Source organism: Sycon ciliatum, chromosome 2 (assembly GCF_964019385.1).
Source record: "Sycon ciliatum chromosome 2, ocSycCili1.1, whole genome shotgun sequence".
NCBI lineage: Eukaryota > Metazoa > Porifera > Calcarea > Leucosolenida > Sycettidae > Sycon > Sycon ciliatum.
In genome coordinates, this window is record NC_088644.1 from 37,799,319 (window position 1) to 37,818,315 (window position 18,997).

The 18,997-nt window shown below is 46.9% G+C and overlaps 3 protein-coding genes across 3 annotated transcripts in view; 1 reads left to right on the plus strand and 2 right to left on the minus strand.

Moving 5' to 3' along the window:
• Positions 1-767, plus strand: part of LOC135809954 (uncharacterized) — a 40,764-nt gene extending 39,997 nt beyond the window's left edge. The window contains exon 40 of the mRNA XM_065323403.1: positions 28-767. Coding sequence (XP_065179475.1) covers positions 28-75 — 48 coding nt within the window. The 3' untranslated portion in view covers positions 76-767. The remainder of the gene's footprint in view (positions 1-27) is intronic.
• On the minus strand, positions 416-7,241 carry LOC135809960 (bifunctional arginine demethylase and lysyl-hydroxylase JMJD6-like). Its single transcript, XM_065323409.1, has 4 exons — positions 6,411-7,241; positions 3,990-4,125; positions 1,921-2,053; positions 416-1,049 (listed from the first exon to the last, which is right to left on the minus strand). The coding sequence occupies exons 1-4, from the start codon at positions 7,037-7,039 to the stop codon at positions 964-966; spliced, it is 984 nt and encodes a 327-aa protein (XP_065179481.1). The 5' UTR covers positions 7,040-7,241; the 3' UTR covers positions 416-963.
• A 548-nt stretch (positions 7,242-7,789) lies between these two features.
• On the minus strand, positions 7,790-17,719 carry LOC135809955 (uncharacterized). Its single transcript, XM_065323404.1, has 7 exons — positions 15,588-17,719; positions 13,774-13,989; positions 12,683-12,807; positions 11,875-12,289; positions 10,845-11,057; positions 9,926-10,068; positions 7,790-8,965 (listed from the first exon to the last, which is right to left on the minus strand). Exons 1-7 carry the CDS (start codon positions 16,582-16,584, stop codon positions 8,663-8,665), a joined length of 2,412 nt encoding a protein of 803 aa, XP_065179476.1. The 5' UTR covers positions 16,585-17,719; the 3' UTR covers positions 7,790-8,662.
• Between the last annotated feature and the right edge of the window lie 1,278 nt (positions 17,720-18,997).

The following is an 18,997-nucleotide window of genomic DNA, read 5'->3' on the forward strand; positions in this document are numbered from 1 at the left end:
GCCTCTTCTATTTCTTTGCCGTTCCAGGTTATTTCGAAATTGAAGAAGGGCGAGGATGTGGAAGAGGAGGATTGAATTGTCTGTGAGATTGTGTTTGCAATTCTTCACAGCAATGCCGTTGGGAACCGGAGGGTGGAGAGATGTAGTATAGCATTCCGAAAATACATATTGCCATCTCTAGTAGAACGTATTTCCAGGATCACATCAATTACTGCAAACATTATCACTAGTCGAGTCATGCTTTTAACAATGGAGGGTGTGCAGATAATAATGGTGCATCATAATATTATTATGCTCGATTTGTTACACACTGATAAGTGGGTTTGACCGAGGATGCCCCTTGCACACTTGTAGTAGACATTACTGTTGTTCTCATAATATTATTCATACAACGCATTTCTGTAACACACTCAACTAATTAGCACTCCGTATTTTATTGATCTAACCAACCAGGAAACCAAAATGGTATTTCCTACTTCTACGGCTGCAAATTTCATTCATTCTACCGATAGGTCCACTTCTTCTTCACTTGTGCTAAACAAGGAGGCAGGAGGATAACATAAAATATATGCTATGAAAACAAATAGAGAAATTTCATTCATACTACGTGAAAATGATTCTATTTTTATAACACAATCAAACGATTATTGCATTCTCTATAACCATTCTATTTACATAGGATTTCTTTGCAGGCATAACAGATTTTCAAGGCCATGCGAAGAAAGATATGATGAGTGAAGAAGAAACAGGACTGCTGATATCATTCATCATCACTGCCAATACAGTAGTAGAGTAGAGATGCATGGGGTCAGGGGATGTTGCACACATATAGATCAGATGTGTGAGGAGTAGGATAGTGTAGCAGCATCTGTAAGTAGTAATAAACGTTACACTTCGTAGCCAGTAGAATTAAATGCAATCCGCAAGTGGCCCCTCGCTTGGCAGTGGACGACTGTTGTTGGTTCATTCGAATTCCGAGCCGATCGTGATACTCAGGGAGTTGTTCAGGATTAGTGTTGAGTGGAACCATTTGTTCGTGTCCACCACGACTGCAGCAAACAACCGAAGATACAGTCCAACATACTTCCATTATCATCCCTGAAGCATGTTCTGAAGGGTGTGTTGTGTATGACGCTACTAAACATGATACAGAGGCAGAGGCAGCACCTAGAGGTTGGAGGTACAGTGCTGTCAACTGAAATTCGACCCCTGAGCTCACATCGCAAAGACCCAACACGGGATTGTAAAACTACGAAAATAGAGGCTGCTAGAATGTGCTCAGGGTCGGATTTCAGTTGCCAGCACTGTACAATGCATTTCCCAGGATCCTGTTTGAAATCAGTATGCCGATTTGGAGCCTTGCGGGCATTTCCTACTAATTTCCTGGATACGGAGGGCAGTGTGCCTGGTGGCAACATGCCTGGATAAGGAGGGGAGGTCTGCTGTACAGATGGTACAACAATTACAAACACCTTTCCAGACTGAATATTGCAGGTTTTCTTCGTGACTTCGGCATGGTCCACCGCCAAAGACTCCCAAAAGCAACGGGCAAAGCCAAATAACAAATTCCGTAATTGTACAGCGACGACTAATCTACTCAATGACGTTGTAAGGGGTACGCTGTACTTTGAGGGCCAACAACAGGAGAGTTGCAATACACATATTGTCACTGCAAAGCAGATCTCCCTGCATAACTTACTCATACTTTAGTGCAGTTAAACTTGTCAATGTCACGCCAATCTGACGACCACCCGTCCCAGAAGACCACTACACTGTACAACTAAGAACAAGGGATGTTATTTCCAGGACCGTGGATAAGAAGGCCACATGTACACGAAGGCCGAATTTTTTATGGTCCCTCCAGAAGAGCTACGGAACCTAGTTCATTCCGGTCACTGAGACCGAGGACCGGCAACTTACGAATATCCCCAGTGTTGAGCAGGACGTCGTGCTGGTGTGGACATTCATACCAGCACTCCGGTGGCGGAACCAGCTTCCAGACTTTGGTGCCTATCACTTGGGCTTGCCATGACACCCTACCCACTGCATCAATCTACACAAACAGGAAATGAACATGCACAGAGAAAACAAACGTCCTGTCAACCTCGAGTATACAGTAAAACCTGTGACTACCGACCACCCCTTGGTTCCAGCAAAAGCAGTCTTTAGTACCAGGTGGTCTTTAGTTAGAGGTTTGCACTGCGTGACCATATATGGATCCCATTAGATGATATGTATGTCAAAATGCAGCCAATACAATTCCCCAGAACTTGCGCAATACCATTTTATAGGTAAAACAGCACTTGGAGAGATGGAGAGAGTCAGAGAGAGAGAGAGAGAGAGAGAGAGAGAGAGAGAGAGAGAGAGAGAGAGAGAGAGAGAGAGAGAGAGAGAGAGAGAGAGAGAGAGAGAGAGAGAGAGAGAGAGAGAGAGAGAGAGAGAGAGAGAGAGAGAGAGAGAGAGAGAGAGAGAGAGAGAGAGAGAAGAGTTTAATTTTTCCACACATCAAATTCAGCTGCTACTTCTGAAGCCAGGAGTCAAACGCTCCCGGTGTAAGTTTCGTTTTCCGCTGGGCTTCAAATTTGTTCATGCAATCAATCGTACCGACTGTCCTTGTTGTGCAGACTTCTCGATTGCTTGAACGCGATCCGTCAGCATCAGGACCTTGTGGTGCTGCATGGTTTATGGATTCCTTGATGCCATCGTCGATTCGTCTGTATGACTGGGGTGACAGAGCCGCTCAGTCTTCGTTTCTCCTCCGAGTAGTAACATCGATCAGAGAGTGCGTCCGATGCGCTCTCCAAGACGTTTCCTATCATGTTTATTCTGCACAGGGCTTGAAACTTTGACAGGTGCAGTGCAGTCAACATCGACTGCACAGTCAAAATGACCTGCGTTCATTTGTTCAGCTGTAATATCGAAAGATGCCTTTCAGGACCTTGGGAAAATCAGCAAAATTTCAAGAAGGAGCTTCGAGCAACATTTGATTTCCTACATCGCGGTCGCTAGTTACGGGTCAAAAGTCGTCTTTGGGACAAGAAAAGGCGGTCGCTAGTCGCGTTCAGCAGGTAGTCGCTAGTCACAGTGCATTTTGAATGTGAGACCGTCCGTGCCTGGTGAAGTGGTCGGTAGTACCAGGCTGGTCGCTAGTCACGGTGGTATTTAGTTACAGGTTTTACTGTAGTAACAACTCGCGAATAACGACACCATCTTCGAGACCTAGTGATCATACGACTGCATACTTTCAACCTCAGAGATGACGACAACTTGCGAACAGCGGAACTTTTCTCACGCACGATCGAGGGCCGTTATTCGCAAGGTTGACTGTAGATTTTAAAGCTAACAGCATGCTGCAGGGACTTGTCATCAAAAGACAATAATTATCAGCATTCCGACGAAAGGTACAGGATACGGATGCATGTACCCAGAACACATTCACTGCTGACACATCTGCACCTCTCGTCATCGTCGCAGGACCTGCTAGCCATCATTCGAAAGTAGACTAAATGTAGTCAAGAACAAATAAAAACTCTCTTTTTCTTCATATCTATCACGAACACCTGTCACTCTAGCAGACGATACGTAGCCAGTCATAATAATCGATGTACAAGTAGCCGGTCCAAATGCAGGGGCGTAGCAGCCGCTCCGGCCGGTCCGGCTTTGGCCGGACCACTTTTTCGCCCGACCACGACCACCATAGTAAAACAATGCCAAAAGTGCCCAGAATGCAGGATTTTGCACCCTAATTTCAAAAAAATTCCGCGGGGAGATCCCCCCGGACCCCCCTGGCCGGACCACCGCCAACGGCGGTGCTACGCGCCTGGAATGGTACAGTAGTTGGGTTGGTCCGCCTTTGACTGGCCCAGTTTCCACATACCAACGAATTGACAAGAGAAGAATAAGAACTTTGATTTCTCATCATGAGTTAATGGTGTACGACATGTGATAGTACTGTGATCCTACTTGCGATACTATTGACCGTAACTTACATGCATATGAGCTCCGTAGTTGGGACTTCCCATGAATATCCAGTCCGTCTTGCTGGACTCCACATCCTCAGGTAGGAAGTACGGCTTCTTGTAATGTTTTCGCAGGACGTTACCCACGGCGGGGTCACAGTTACTCCTGCATTCAACAAGCAAGACAACAACACAACACAACAACAACACAACAGAGGAATAGTAGGATCAGGGTCACTATCCTGCTCTCATAACACTAAGGTTATCACAACCAAGAACTCAGGTGGTGAGCCAAGGGAAAAATTTGTAACATGAACACTGTTCAAAATCTGGTTTAGTCGGTGGACTCGATCGCATAACTAATACTTGTGCCCACAATGTACATGTTGCAAAGTTATCACAACGCCGTTGAGTAAAAATGCAGTTCTGGTTGAAGCTTCCATTCTATTTCACCAGTATTTACAATGTACGCCTACTGATACCGTTAACAAAAACACCTTTCTCATTCGCTTTTCTGCTTATACTGGATGGTGTAATAGCAGTAGTGCTCCGCTTGTGATGGACTTTGGAAAAATAGTGCCCCTGGGGCTAACGTTAGTCTTGCGAGTACAGTATCAAGGCCAGGCCAAATAGATTGAGCATGAGGAATGCTGTTCCTGTCTGCCTCGCAGCTGAGGGCAGCCTGAGCAGCATTTTAATGTGGTTGACTGAGCAATGTCTTGCATTTCCTTGCTTAGTTAGGATGAGTGACTATGCACGTGTATATTGCCATGTATGGTACAGTACAAGTATGGACATTAAAAGAGTTATCATTTTACAACTTGAAATCTTACAAAATGGGGACAATCCATACTATTTTAAACACAGTGTTGGCCTCAAAGTACTGATCTGTTCATGGCCAGTGCCTGAGCTGAGCAGCCTCTGTACAATGACACAGGAAGCAGAGTGCTGCAGCCCTGCCATTTCCCAGCCAAGTGCTCACCAGTGGAAGCCCTTCATGGTAATCCAATTTTGGGCAGCATGCTGCCAAAAATACCCAATGTCATGTACATGTGTACATGTATGGGCAGTGAGAGTACTCCAGTGCCTGCCAGCTCTGTCACAGTGTTTCCCCAGCAACAGCAGCAGCAGCAGCAGCAGGAGGAGACCTGCAGTTGCCACACTCTACACTCTAGCAACAAGTGTTCATGTCTTACAAATAACCCACAACAGTTACGCTGCATATTCGGCCAGACTGCCCAGACTGTCCAGAGTTACATAACGCAATGCTGGGGGCACTTTTAGTCCACTTCAAAGATGGGCCCGCAAGGAGACACCAGTCTTCATAAGTGCTGCACAATGTCATGTGCAGTACATGAAGTAAGTTACTTAGCTCATACAGAGCTCTAGACTAGTCCAGGATATGCACTGCTAGTCATCTGCCCACCCGCCAGTCACATGTATGATGTAGAAGCATCTTTGCCAGAAGTGCTTGTGGATACATGATCTGGGAACCTCCCTAGGCCCTCACCCCTGCTTAGCCACTCCACAGTCCACACAAAACATCTCATGTGATTACGTAATCCCATAGAAAGAATCTCATAATCATTATAATGTAATGCCTTTGCAACACTCTTCTGAACGTGATTGTGTTTGCGCCAATAACACTGTTTTGGATCCATATGACACAATGAAGAACGGGCTATCATCTTAGGCTGCACAAGTATTCATCCACTTGTTCACAGGTTCCTCCAATCCTGTGCATTAGCCATGTACAGTAGAGCCTGTGACTAACGACCACCCCTTGGGGCTAGAGAAAGCGGTCCTTAGTGGCAGGTGGTCCTTAGTTAGAGGTTTGCACCCCACAACCATTATAATGAATGTGAGACCGCCCGTGCCAGGCGAAGTGGTCTGTAGTACCAGGCTGGTCTTTCGTTACAGGTTTTACTGTAGTAGTTGATATACATGTAGCCATGATCCCCGTGCAGTCTAAGCTGCACCATGACAGTCTATGCTCAAGTCTTTAGCATTCCGCATTTCCAAAAAGGACCAAGACAAGATTTAGTCATGATATCGCACATAAAATAGTGGCAGTGGAAGTGGTGTGTCACTGCGTGCACGTGCCAGTCAGATGGTTGAAGCATACATGTACATCTACACACAGACGACAAAAATATTTTTCGGCTTTTCAGCTGTTTTCATTCAAACATTGTGAATCTTCGACTACAGGTTCGACTCTCAAGCCAATTTTAGTCAAAATTTCCACAATCTGGAATGCTAAAAATCTGAAGTATTCAGCGGTGACATTTTTGTTCCTTGACTTCATAGGGAGCTCAACTGCATAAGCAACAGTTCGCCACAAACATGAGAGGAATGGAGAGCATTTTTCCTGGCAAAGATGGAACATGACAACCATGTATCTCCTGGCCTGGAGATGCTACACCCACTTGTACTGTTGATAGCCCCACTTACCAGCCAATGTACCAAGGTTTGCCCGTGACACCATCTCTCATCTCCTTTGGCATCTTGAAAACCTCCCCGAGCGTTTCGAAGCTGGTGCGGTAGGGGAAGAACTGGCATTCATCTCCACCCTCCCCCACCACGTTTGGACTGTCAGGTTTGTAGAGCGTCTTGAAGAAGGTGAAGCTGAACTTTTCTGGGGCGGTCCAGCCGTTCATGCCGTCCGTGACGACGACAGGCCGACCAGTGAACGCATACTTCTGCATAAAAACTTCATGGGTTAGGTTGGTCACCCTGTCCACACTGGATACGTCCCGGCATATGCCACAGTCAACGACAGGGCGCATTGCGTCCGCGATTGGTTCGTAGTTTTCCACGAGGCACTGGTCCTCCTGACCGTATCCCATCCTTAGCGCAAACCAGCGTGCGTCGGTGTTCGTTGCTGCCTTGATACCAACCGCTACTGCTGCTACAAGCATGGCAAAACTCAGATAGAGCGCAACTCGCCATTTGCTTCTTTTCCACTCATCGATATTCTGAACGTTCCGTATTTGACAAATTTCCTCAGCAGTTAGACCCAACGAGCGCGCTCTTAGGTAGAGACTGTCAAAGTCTCTACGCAGATTCTCGTCACTATTCATCGTCGCGACAGCAGAGAGATGGAGAAAGGCAGCGAGAGAGAGAAAGCATAAACCAACGACGTGAACTGAAATTTGCAAAATGAACGGACTGCTTTATCACTTCGTCAGTTTGTGATCTGGTCACAGCTGTTTACTGGTAGTCTACTCCGCATTCGCGACTAGACTGTGAAACTGATCACAGCGCGAACTGTAGAGTGAAGATCTACTAAAACACAAAGTCATGTACATGTACGAGTAGATCTACGAGCTACATCATGATTGTGCATGTGCATGACTTTTGTAGACAAAAACTTGAAAAAGTCTCGCGGTACTCGATCACGCGTGACTGACTGACCGGCGGCCACTGACCGGACGACCACTGAACAAACCGTAGAGCCGCATGGCATGGCCGACCGTCATCATGGACATAGGCTAGGCCTCTACTCTAGTACTAGTAGTAGCTCTACCTGCTTTATTTTGCAACGCGTGTGCTTGTCCTGGATCATGGATGCCCACTTCTACCGGTACCCAATAATCCTGGCCTAGCGGCTAGCGCCTGAACCATGGCACGGTCCATCAGGTACGTCCATACCCATGGGACACGACGTTCGCGTCTCCACAACGGGTCGTCTGCAGGACAAGGCAGATTTTCCGGTTCGACTCAGCCTTTTGCCGGTAAAATCACACGGAGCTCGAGGAGGTGCGGTTGGGACTTCCGGACGCCTCCAACAGTCGGACCTCGTCCATCAATGTCCAAACTGGCTGGATAAAGATTTTCCGTGAAACAGTGCCTTAGGTCCTGATTGATGCCGGTAATAAACACAGCATCAGCACAGTCACAAGGTGACAATAATCATGATCATGATCAGATGCAACCAACTAAAAACGTACTTGCATTTGCAAGACTAAAGTGAGATTGTTCACCTGCATCGTTTTCTATGGGACTCGCACTACAAGACTACATCGTATATAAAGTATGTATTATCGTGCTTTTATGTCACATGGGCGCAGCGTCATCTTGATCTCAAACTCAAAAAGAAGGACATTTCATGAAGTTTGAAGAAAACGGCAACATGTATTCAGTCAGCCGAAACAATACAAATACTGGGGGAGTCCGATACCATATCCACTGGAAGCGTATAGAAAGAAGAGAAATGTTTAAAAAAAAGACGCCACTGCCATAATTGCAGTTCACTTATATCTGTCCTCTGTATACCGTGAGCAATTGCTGCACAATGCAATAGTTCCACCTATATATACTAGCCTTGGCCGGTAGCACTGAAAGTTTCCCCCGCCACCGGTCATAAAATAATAGTCCTAAACATAGCGCAAAAATAGATGTAGTGCTAGATAGATTTCAAGTCACTCAAAGTCAAGCCTCCGCTGAAACCTATACCGGGAGGAACACCAACTACTCACAGGGTAAGAACGGGTGACGTGCTGCGTAGTAAGAACGTAACTTGCAAAACTACAGCCGCGTATATACAGGACTTAGTAGGGAAGTATACTTTTACAGATATAACCTAACACCAGCAACAGTGTACAATGTATGTGTGCCGTTATAGAATGGATCCTGTAACAGTATAGAGGTTCTCCGACATGACTGTCTCAACTGTAAAGCCTCCTTTCCGCACAGAAACGCGGCTATAGTGATACGAAGGCAAGTAAAGCGGCTAAGCCCGTGACGGGTGTAAGATTGTGAAGTGCTGTCAGTGTGCTGGCGGTAGACGTGACGACGCGCTCTGTCGCTGGGCTCTGCACGACCGGCGGCTGGTGGCGCGGAAACACGATCAGCGTAGGCGGGTAGAACGCCGTCATGTTGCTGTGAGCAATGCCTTGGATAGAACCGTAGTACGTTGTCTGTGATTCCAGGTAGACCTCGGCGTTGATAGGGGTCCTTGCAGTGTCGTACTCCTCCAGCGTATGCACAGTGTCACTCTCGAAAACCTACAAATACACGCACAAGATGGCCAAATGCATACGGAATGAATTAATTTTCATGTCCAGCTCAAAAAATACGCGCATATAGTCTGACCTTGCGAATACCGACCCTCCATCGAACGTAAGGAGAGTCTCGTTATTCGCGAGTTGTCGTTAGTCTTGAGATCGAAAGCATGCAGTCAAATGGTCAGTAGGTCTGAACATTGTGTCGTTATTCGAAACTGTTCAGTGTTGATAAAAAGTTATACCCAAGGCTGCTATTCACAATGTCAACTGTACTCCAAAGCAACAAGTTCTATTGTAGCATGAAGGGCACTCGTGTAAAACCAAGACAACACAGCTACAGCAAAAACCAGAAGTAGGTATGGCAGTGACGATAACAGCAGCAGCAGCACCAACAGCAGCAGCACCAGCAGCTGCAGCAACCGCAGCAGCAGCAGCAACAGCAACAACAACAACACCACCACCACCAACAACAACTACTACTACTACTACTACTGCTGCTGCTGCTGCTGCTGCTGCTGCTGCTGCTGCTGCTGGTGCAGCAGCAGCAACAACTACAACTACAACAACAACAACAACAACAACAACAACAACAACAACAACAACAACAACAACAACAACAACAACAACAACAACAACAACAACAACAACAACAACAACAACAACAACAACAACAACAACAACAACAACAACAACAACAACAACAACAACAACAACAACAACAACAACAACAACAACAACAACAACAACAACAACAACAACAACAACAACAACAACAACAACAACAACAACAACAACAACAACAACAACAACAACAACAACAACAACAACAACAACAACAACAACAACAACAACAACAACAACAACAACAACAACAACAACAACAACAACAACAACAACAACAACAACAACAACAACAACAACACTGGTGTTCCAGCCAGCCATGCACACAACAAAACTTACCCTGACTTGGTAGAGCCCGGCCTCGATGAGTCTTGTCTGTCCGTGACCAACAGCCAGGTCTGAAGCTATCGTATAGAGTGCTGTGTTTTCATCATCGTCATCACCACCATCACCTGTCAGGCTCTTCCGCTTTAGAATTACATCTGGACAGTGTGAAAAGAAAGGTGGGGAATTCCTAATAAGCCATCGGGAGATGTAGAATGTTGCCTTCACACCCCGGTAGGACCCACTAGCCCCAGATCCAGGAGTTACATCCTTTCCAGCAAACACCATGCTCTTGAACGTATCAAAGCATATGCATGATAATCTGGGAGCATACACGTATACATGCACAAGTACGTACACATTAGTTTTAACTTTTATTGTCTGCATTTGTACGGTCGACATGGGGAAAGTCCAGCAATATTTGTGACACCACCGACACTTGCTACTTCAAGTTACTACTTCTTTTGGAGAAGTACCCAGGTATGCCCTGTAAAGTAGGTCACCAGGGCTAATGTATCGCTTGTAAACTATGGTGGACATTTCCAATGGGCTGAGTTGTAACACCCCACTATGAAGATCCAAACCCAGTAACTCGTGTAATCGGCGGCTATAATATGAAAAGGGCAGTTGAGTGAGCAAAAGAGTCTGTTATTCAAATCTTTTAAAAGGTGCTCAGACTATCAATAATATTGGGAGCGGTGCCATTCGGCTGTTCAATAATGCAACAATCCCACCTCCTCCGTAACCCAACAGTCTCTCCTCCTCCATAACCCAACAGCTTCTCCTCCTCCGTAACCCAACCGTGAGTCTCTCCTCCTCTGTAACCCCTTCGTTGTTTGGCATTTTGGCGTGGGTAATGGCTACCGAGGGTAGTAATGTATCAGCTGAGAGGACATGGAGGAGAGGAGGATCAAAGATAGGTGCTTAGACTTACCTACAAAATCACACTTCAGCCCATGCAGGGCGTGGTAGATGACGACCTCAGCGTACCTAGGAGCTGGCAGTACAGCGGTCGTGTCAAAGCAATGAAAGAAGATATCCAGACTGCTGGAGCCACTGGAATGGCCGACAGCCTTATGATCGGCGACAATGAAGCATTCTGCATCATTTGCCGGGACCTTGTTGTACACCAGATCACGCACTTTACCTGGACACCAACGACCAAGCAACAAAGCGTGGAGAAAACCGAAGATGTCAGCACAAAAGCTCTGACCAGCGTGCATGTATGTGTGGACCCTTGAAGGCTTGGACTACCTCGTCTAAGCTGACAGCATTCATTGCCAATTTGCAGCAAGGCGCAGCACGGGCTGACGTACTGCACTATACGCATCTAAGTTTGAGCGAACGCATAACAGTCCGGTGACAAACTGCTGCATTGCAGACTTGCACCGTAAGGAAACCAAATAATGGCAACTTGTCCAGGATTGAATTTTGCTGTATTTGAGTAGGGTTGCAATTTACTTATCACATTCTTCCCTTCATGCAATTGTTTTCAGTGCTTGAATTGTGTTCTACTCCACCATAAATTGCAAATTGTGTTTTGTTTGCCCCTAAAAGAGGTTTTTGCGTACATGCAACTTGTCCAGGCATTGTTAGGACGCAAGTACAAGTTGCCAGATGATGATGATGTGAACGTGAAACTCGGCGTCCACACAAGCATTTCCTGTCTCTGTACCGTTATTACACCAGTCACCAAAAAAACTTAGTTTTGACTTTGCACTGCGGGGAGCAGGAGCAGGGGCATATCCAGGATCATGAACGGGAAGGGGGGGGGGGGTAATTTCTCTGCAAAAGCTCATGTCTTCAGCCCGTCCATGCACGCAGCATGCCATGTGACAATTCATAAAGATTTGGCGGCTGATCTGCAAACAAGTAGGGACAAAGAAGAGAAACAAAGGCCGCGTGAAGCCTGCCATCACAGCCGACACCAAAGATCAAACAGTGCAACAAGAAACTGTCCTTACCGCGAGGGTTGTATTTGTCCTTCCTGTTCAGAAGGATGAAGCAATCCCCTTCCTCTATTGTAACGTTTTCAAACAATTTGACCTCGCTGTAGTTTAGCTTCACCCTGAAGTCCTTTCTGACCAGCCTCAATAGGATAGGCCGCGTGCTGCGGAATGCGTTGATGATGAATACCTTGGCACTAGTCCACAGCTTCTGCCGGATGTCGGCTGGCCGGTTGGTCACCAATCCCGACGGGTAGACGGGCACGCGCACAGACGAGTCGTTGCCGCGAACCCCATAGGCTCTGATGTCGACCTTGCCGTGCAGGGTGATGAAGTAGTGCATACCAGCCCGGACCTGTATGCTCACCTCCGGCAACAGCGAATTCACTCGAACGAAGCGACAGTGCGTCAGAACGCTGTTGTGACGCACAACCTGTTTTCAATACACACACACAGAAGGCAAAGATCCACACATCTACATTGGACGTGTGGAGGCTATAGTTCATGTTCAATATTAATTTTATTTTTTATTTTTTATGCATGGTCAACATGACAGTTTCAATGATGCGTCACTGGCGCACCTCAGTCCGTACAACGTATGATCAGCATGACATTACAATGGACCACCCACAGTCAGGCAATCAGGGCCAGGACAAGGAAATATGTTCTCTTCTTCAAGAAGTCATGCAACAATGTTGCATCATATTGTTCAGGACTAGTCAGATCTCACATTACAAAATGTAATGGTATTTCCCTATGATGCCCTGATCGATCAGGAGTGGGTCAACTAAGAAAGGGACCAACCTCTCAAAAGAAATCTACATACCTTGATAGTGTATGTACCGACAGGAAGAATGGCGTCAGTGCCGCTGTTCAAATCCATGTTGGCCGACACACGGAACAATGCCGGCATCAGATGGGCCGCCTTGTGACTGCTGAAGAACAGTACGTCTGCACATGAGAGTACACACAGACACACACACACATACACAAACACACACACACACACAAATGCACACAACACACATAACTATATCATTATGTGAGATGCTACCCCCCCCCCCCCCTCTCTCTCATCTATCTATATATATATATATCTCTCTCTTTCTCTCTCTCTGTGTCTCTCCATGCCTGACGTGAAACATATTGCATACATGTGCAAGCACTGCTGGACAATGCACACATCGAGGACGGTATTTCAGAGCCAGTGTGGTAGAGTAGCAAATCTTGGATATGCAATTATCTGCCAGTGGAGAAAGAGGAAGAGAGAAGGGAGAGAGAGAGAGAGAGAGAGAGAGAGAGAGAGAGAGAGAGAGAGAGAGAGAGAGAGAGAGAGAGAGAGAGAGAGAGAGAGAGAGAGAGAGAGAGAGAGAGAGAGAGAGAGAGAGAGAGAGAGAGAGAGAGAGAGAGAGAGAGAGAGAGAGAGAGAGAGAGAGAGAGAGATCACACACACACACACACACACACACACACACACACATACACACACACACACACACATACAAAGGGGGCATGAAGGATAGTTGCTCTGACCCTCAACGGCTTGTGAAAGCGGGGAAAAACTTCACACCCTGGTCCTAATGGACACGGGGGAAAAATATATCATACAAGGAACCAGCGACACACCATACTGGAAGATGGCAGATGCGAACGGTAGGTTAGTATGTCACTGGTGGAGCAAATGTACCGTAAAATCGCGTACTAAAGCCGGGCTTATTCCTGTAGAAGCAGATGTCAGGGCTAGGCTTATATTTACATAAGGCTTCTATTCAATCCAGGTATTTCTATGTGTTTTAACACTGAAACCAGGCTTATGTGCCGACAGTGTATCTTGAAAATCAGGTTTCTATTCAAAACAGGCTTCTATTCGAGATAGGCTTTAATACAAGACACTCCGGTATTTTCAAACCAACTCACCCACAGTTGCCGGAAGACCAATCATCTCCAGCGCGTTGTAGACGAATATCGTCGCGTTCTGTGCCTCCTGCAGCTGCTTGACGGGCTGCGGGTAGAACAGAGCTACCTCGGCGTGCAGAACATTGGTCGTGCTCTGCACGCGGCTAGTGGCGATGTACAGATCGCCGTTGCATGGTAACCCATAGTGCTCATTGGACAGCGGATACTCAATTCGACCTAGAAGCACACATCCCGGCATATAGACAGCAAAGATTTACATATAAAAGTGAGACACATGCTAGTTAGCAGTTGCAAGATCAACAACTAATGGTGGAGAATATATGCTCCTAAGGAATGTCATGCATACTTGCATGGGTGTGTCTGAGAACGTAAGGGTTTAGTGTGTATGAGGCAAAGTACTGCACAGTGACTCTGTTGCAAAGCATACAAAAAAGTTTGCCACTAAATTTCAATATGTCATATTTAAATTTAGCGTCAAACTTTCTCTATTGTAGTTTCAGGAGTGTCCTGTTATTGTGACTTTAAAAAAAGTCTTAGAAGCAGAGGTGAATAGCCTTACAAACACAAGATTGAAGTTTTTGGATTTCCAGCGTACGTGTGTGCGTGTGTGCGTGCATGTATGAGTTTGTTTGCATGCCTGTGTGTCTGTGTGTCTGTGTGTCGCTCTATGCATATCTAAAGCGAACGTCACCGCAGGAGAATAATTCACATACACACAGCACACTGGGATGGGGGGGGGGGACAAAGGAGAAGCACCATCCGTTTTATTTCATCACAGCGAAAGGAGAGGTCTCTGACCCTTCTCGCCCGTACGGTTGGGGGTCAGATTTCAGCTTTCTTCTACTTTGGAGAAGTTCAAGGATTGGAATAAGATGAAATTAAGCAACGACCAAATATGCTCAATATGCCAAATATGCTTAGGCATGTGTCCTAATATTTGGTTAGCCCGTGCACGGTTCGCATATTGAGTGCATGCTAAGGATATGAGCATATTTTCGCATATTCTGCAGATTACGACCGAAATCATCGCCGAGAACCAGGAACTTGAAAATGCCAGTGTGCAGCCCCGGTGACCAATGTTGCTGGAGAGATTGCTCGGCCTACGCTTTTGTTGGGTGTTATATTGATCTGACAAATTCAACTATTTACTTAGGGCATATTTGGCAATTTTGGCATGTACAAGACGTTACTTTTTGGTGTAACTTTAATTCGGTACAGAAACCACTCACCTAAAAATATAGATTACATCTAGAAGGCACTAGACTATGCACTGCATGTGAATGGAATCCTGGTCACCTAATTCTACATTACACCCGAAACCTGGCAGGTCCCTGACCCCAAAGTTCTTATACACCTAAAATTTCATGCTATAGAGTTTAACGAATAAACGGAATTACTACATGCACAGCACTGTTCAGTGTTACTTCCACCTGCATGACTATTTAGTCACTGCCTTGCGTGCAGTCTTTACCCGTGTCACACCGAGTGTAACTTTTTGGAAACTATTCTTTATCACGTAGCTCAACATCATCAAATCATTATCCCCCTAAGTACTTTAATCTATCCGGCACGAGCAGACCTGTGGGTGGACCTAATGGATCCACCGACTTGAACGCGGCAGTGCTCTAATAATACTGATAATAATAATAATACAGTTTAACAGCCCCTCATCATGGGGTGGTGGCGTCCCAGGGAAGCGGAAAGGCGGTTCTTGCCCCTCCCTGTACGCGAGCCCGTGAAATTTATTTTATTTTACTTGTAATTTAATACAGTACTTGTTGGATGCCTAGACGAAATGCTGATCAGCTACTCACCACTATTGTGAATGACAGTGTATGTGTCGGTTGCCTTCAACTGGACCGTGGGATTAGCTGACGTAGCGTAGGCCAAGTCGAACCTTTCCCCTGCCACCAGTAGTGTTGCCGCGCCAGCGCTTGCATGCACATTGACTACGTGAAGGTCCATGGTCGTCGACAGACATGTCTCCAGGTCTTCGTCGGCGGACCGTCGCTGCCTGGAGATCAGCGACACAGTCGACACTGTGCCCTGCGGTGCAGTGCTGTTGACCACAGACACGGTGGAACCCACAACCTGGGGCAAAGCAGTTGTGGCATTGTCATCGTCTTCACCATTATCAATAGAACTTGAATTGTCGTCTTCAGCTGGCGGGCGCTGCGTCGTCTCCTCGTAGGACGGGCTCCCATCGTTTCTTATGTCGTCATAGTAATGTCGCCATGATGATTTACCATTCTCGTCCGATGAAGACGACGAGGAGGATGATGACTGGGAATAATATGGGCTGCCACGGCCTTTATGATATTTGCCGTGGTGTCCAGAGCGGCTGTGGTGGGGACCTCTTTTCTTCGCCGGCGAGGGCAGGACTCCGGTAAACCGGCTGCCGTTCGGGTACGTCCATAGCCACAGTGTCGGCGCCGTCCCGTTATCGGATCCTGCACGCGTGCCGGGGCGCGTGTGATAGCGCTTGCGCGGCGTCCCGTACAACTTGCGCTCATAATCTTGAAGTCGCAGGACGGAGAAACTCTGCATCACGTCCATGGCATGTTGGCAGGGCCAGTGGACATTCCTGTGGATGATGTTCTCCCAGTGTGGGTCAAAAGGAGGATGCTCCACCTCCCCAAACTTGCTGAATGATTTTTCCTTAGCATTATGCAGTAACCTAGATTCATCAGCCACCTCATTGTTGAAGGGTTTATAGTCCTTAGCACCAGCATGCACCAGTTCACAGAAACATACGCACAGCAGGAGTGTTGGCAGTAGGAGGTATTGTAGCGTTGGTGGAGTACTGGCCATGGTGGCGAGCTTCACTGAGCGGCAGATCGATGATTGCTAACAAGAGGATGGTATTATCCAACTGGGGCCCACCCGATGATTCGCCAAGCGTGATGATGCCAACCGCATCACAGCTGAAGTACAGCGTCCCGTGCGGAGGTCAGTCCCCAGACTTGCACTGTTGCACTTGCAGCCAGCCTGCTCAACTGTCGGTGTGCGACGGAGACCTTGCACTCCTCCGCATTCGGGTACACAGCCGTCGATGTCGACACCGAAACAGCTTGAGTCCAACGCTCCACCTCGAACCGCGTGGTCTCAGTTTTCTGCTTTGCTCCTTTACCGCGGAAGTACCTCGTCCGGCGACGAAAGCGAATACCGTTCGTCAGCCAATTGAGTACCAAAGCCTGACTTGATGGCAATGATGCAATAATTCCCGACGTAGTCGGTCGAAACCTTCTCGTCCGAAAACGACTGGTTACACACAAGCCCCGTAAATCGATTCGCAGCGTTACGAAATTCGTGGCAAGCAGTAGCAATGTATTCCTCGCCACTCGGCAACACCACTCCACCAACTCAGTGCGACTAGCGTTGTAATGCGTACTGGTTGTTGTCCGAGGCCACGTTGGCCAAGTGCATGCCTCGTGGTACGCGGACACTTCACAAGACCAGTACATATCACGTTCTTGGTTGAACCGCTGCAGCTAGACCATCCGTGCCGTTGCTTGTGCAAACCGGCATTGGCGGTAACCGGCGGCGTACACCAGGTACACAAAGCCTCCGATCCGAACCTTGGCCTGGGCTAGGCTCGGTCAACATTCTCGTGGCTGTGGTTTGACAGCATGCAGATTGTGGTAATGTAGGGCTGACTTGTGCTTGGCAGTAGCAGTCTGCAGCAGGGACGCAAAGCGATAGGAGCACTTCAGATAATCATCGCCCAAGCTCTTCGCTCCGTTCGGACAAAGCAAACCGCTTGACTTTCAAGTTGCAGCTCAAGTTCCTCTCATTCCACTCTGCACTCCGACTGCAGCTGAGCAAACGCAGGGCTCAAGGATCAGTACACAGTCGACTCGTCTGATCTGCTGAGTCGAGTATGAAGTCGCAGACATAACTAATCAATACGATGCATCTCTACCAAACGACATCACTACCAACCCAACAGTGGAATGGCATGCGCTACACGATCCAGGACCAGGTCCTCAACATAACCATTGAACAACCGGTGAGAACCAGTACTGCAGTAGGTCTACAATAATCTTATCATGATAATAATGGCGTAGAACTACGTAACTGCTAATAAGTATGTGCTAGTAGTCATGTCCATGATGTAGATCAAGGGCGCGTTCGAATTGTCACTCTTTGACCTTTCGAGGAGTTTCCTTTTTCTGAAGAGGTGGCCTTATTGGCCTCTTCAGAAAAAAGAAGCTCCTGGAAACTCCTCGAAACTCCACAACCTCACCCGATGGGAGAGGTGGATTAGTTTCGAAGAGTTTGGAATAGCTACATGTACGTCACGTAGTGCGTGGAGATGGTCGATCTGATCGGACCTCACCATCACCATGACAATTCCACTGAAAAACTCTAAAATGATAGAAACCGTTCTAATGGGACACTTCAACTAATCTCTTTATAAAATTTGTTTGAACAGTTGATGAAGACAATTCGAACGCGCCCCTAGTATCTAAAGTCAGTGCAGACTATCAGTCACGAGCAGGAAATCGTCCACTCAGTAACGCAGGACTCCCTGGTAACGAGCAAATAATTACCGTATTTTCCGGAGTAAAATCCGCACTTTGAACGCTCAATATTCACCCCAAAAAAAGGAGGTGTGACTTATACTCCGATGATCGATAAAATAGAATAGATGTCTGTGTTTTGTGGCAAAAAAACTTGGGTGTGGGCGTGGGTTGTACTCTGGAAAATACAATATTCCCTGCATGTACCATGATGCACTGCTGTACATTGTATTGCATGTACCATGATGCACTGCTGTACATTGTATTTGCTATTGCTCTCCTGTATACTGGCCAGTCATGCAATATGCAATGCACAGACTCAGTGTGCCGACCAGGGAGTCCGTGAAGATTTTCACAACACCCTGGTACCGAGGATATCACCAGGATCTGGGATGATAATTAGGTTAGTTGTAGCACGTACCAATTCAACTAAGAACGCAATTCGCGATGTCAGACTCATAACTATTCTTGGTACTACTCGGAGATCGAGATAGCATGCATGGCCATCACCATGAACTGGGTGCCATGGTGTGACATGTACCAGTAGTACACAGTACTCTTTACTACTTGAACATGTGTCTGCAACTGCAGCATGCATGCACTGGGACATGGTGCCTCGTGGCTCTGTATTCGCAGTACCTACTAGTACTACTCTGTGGCGGTCCGGCTGTGCCAGATCACCCAGGCATCTATAACAAGTT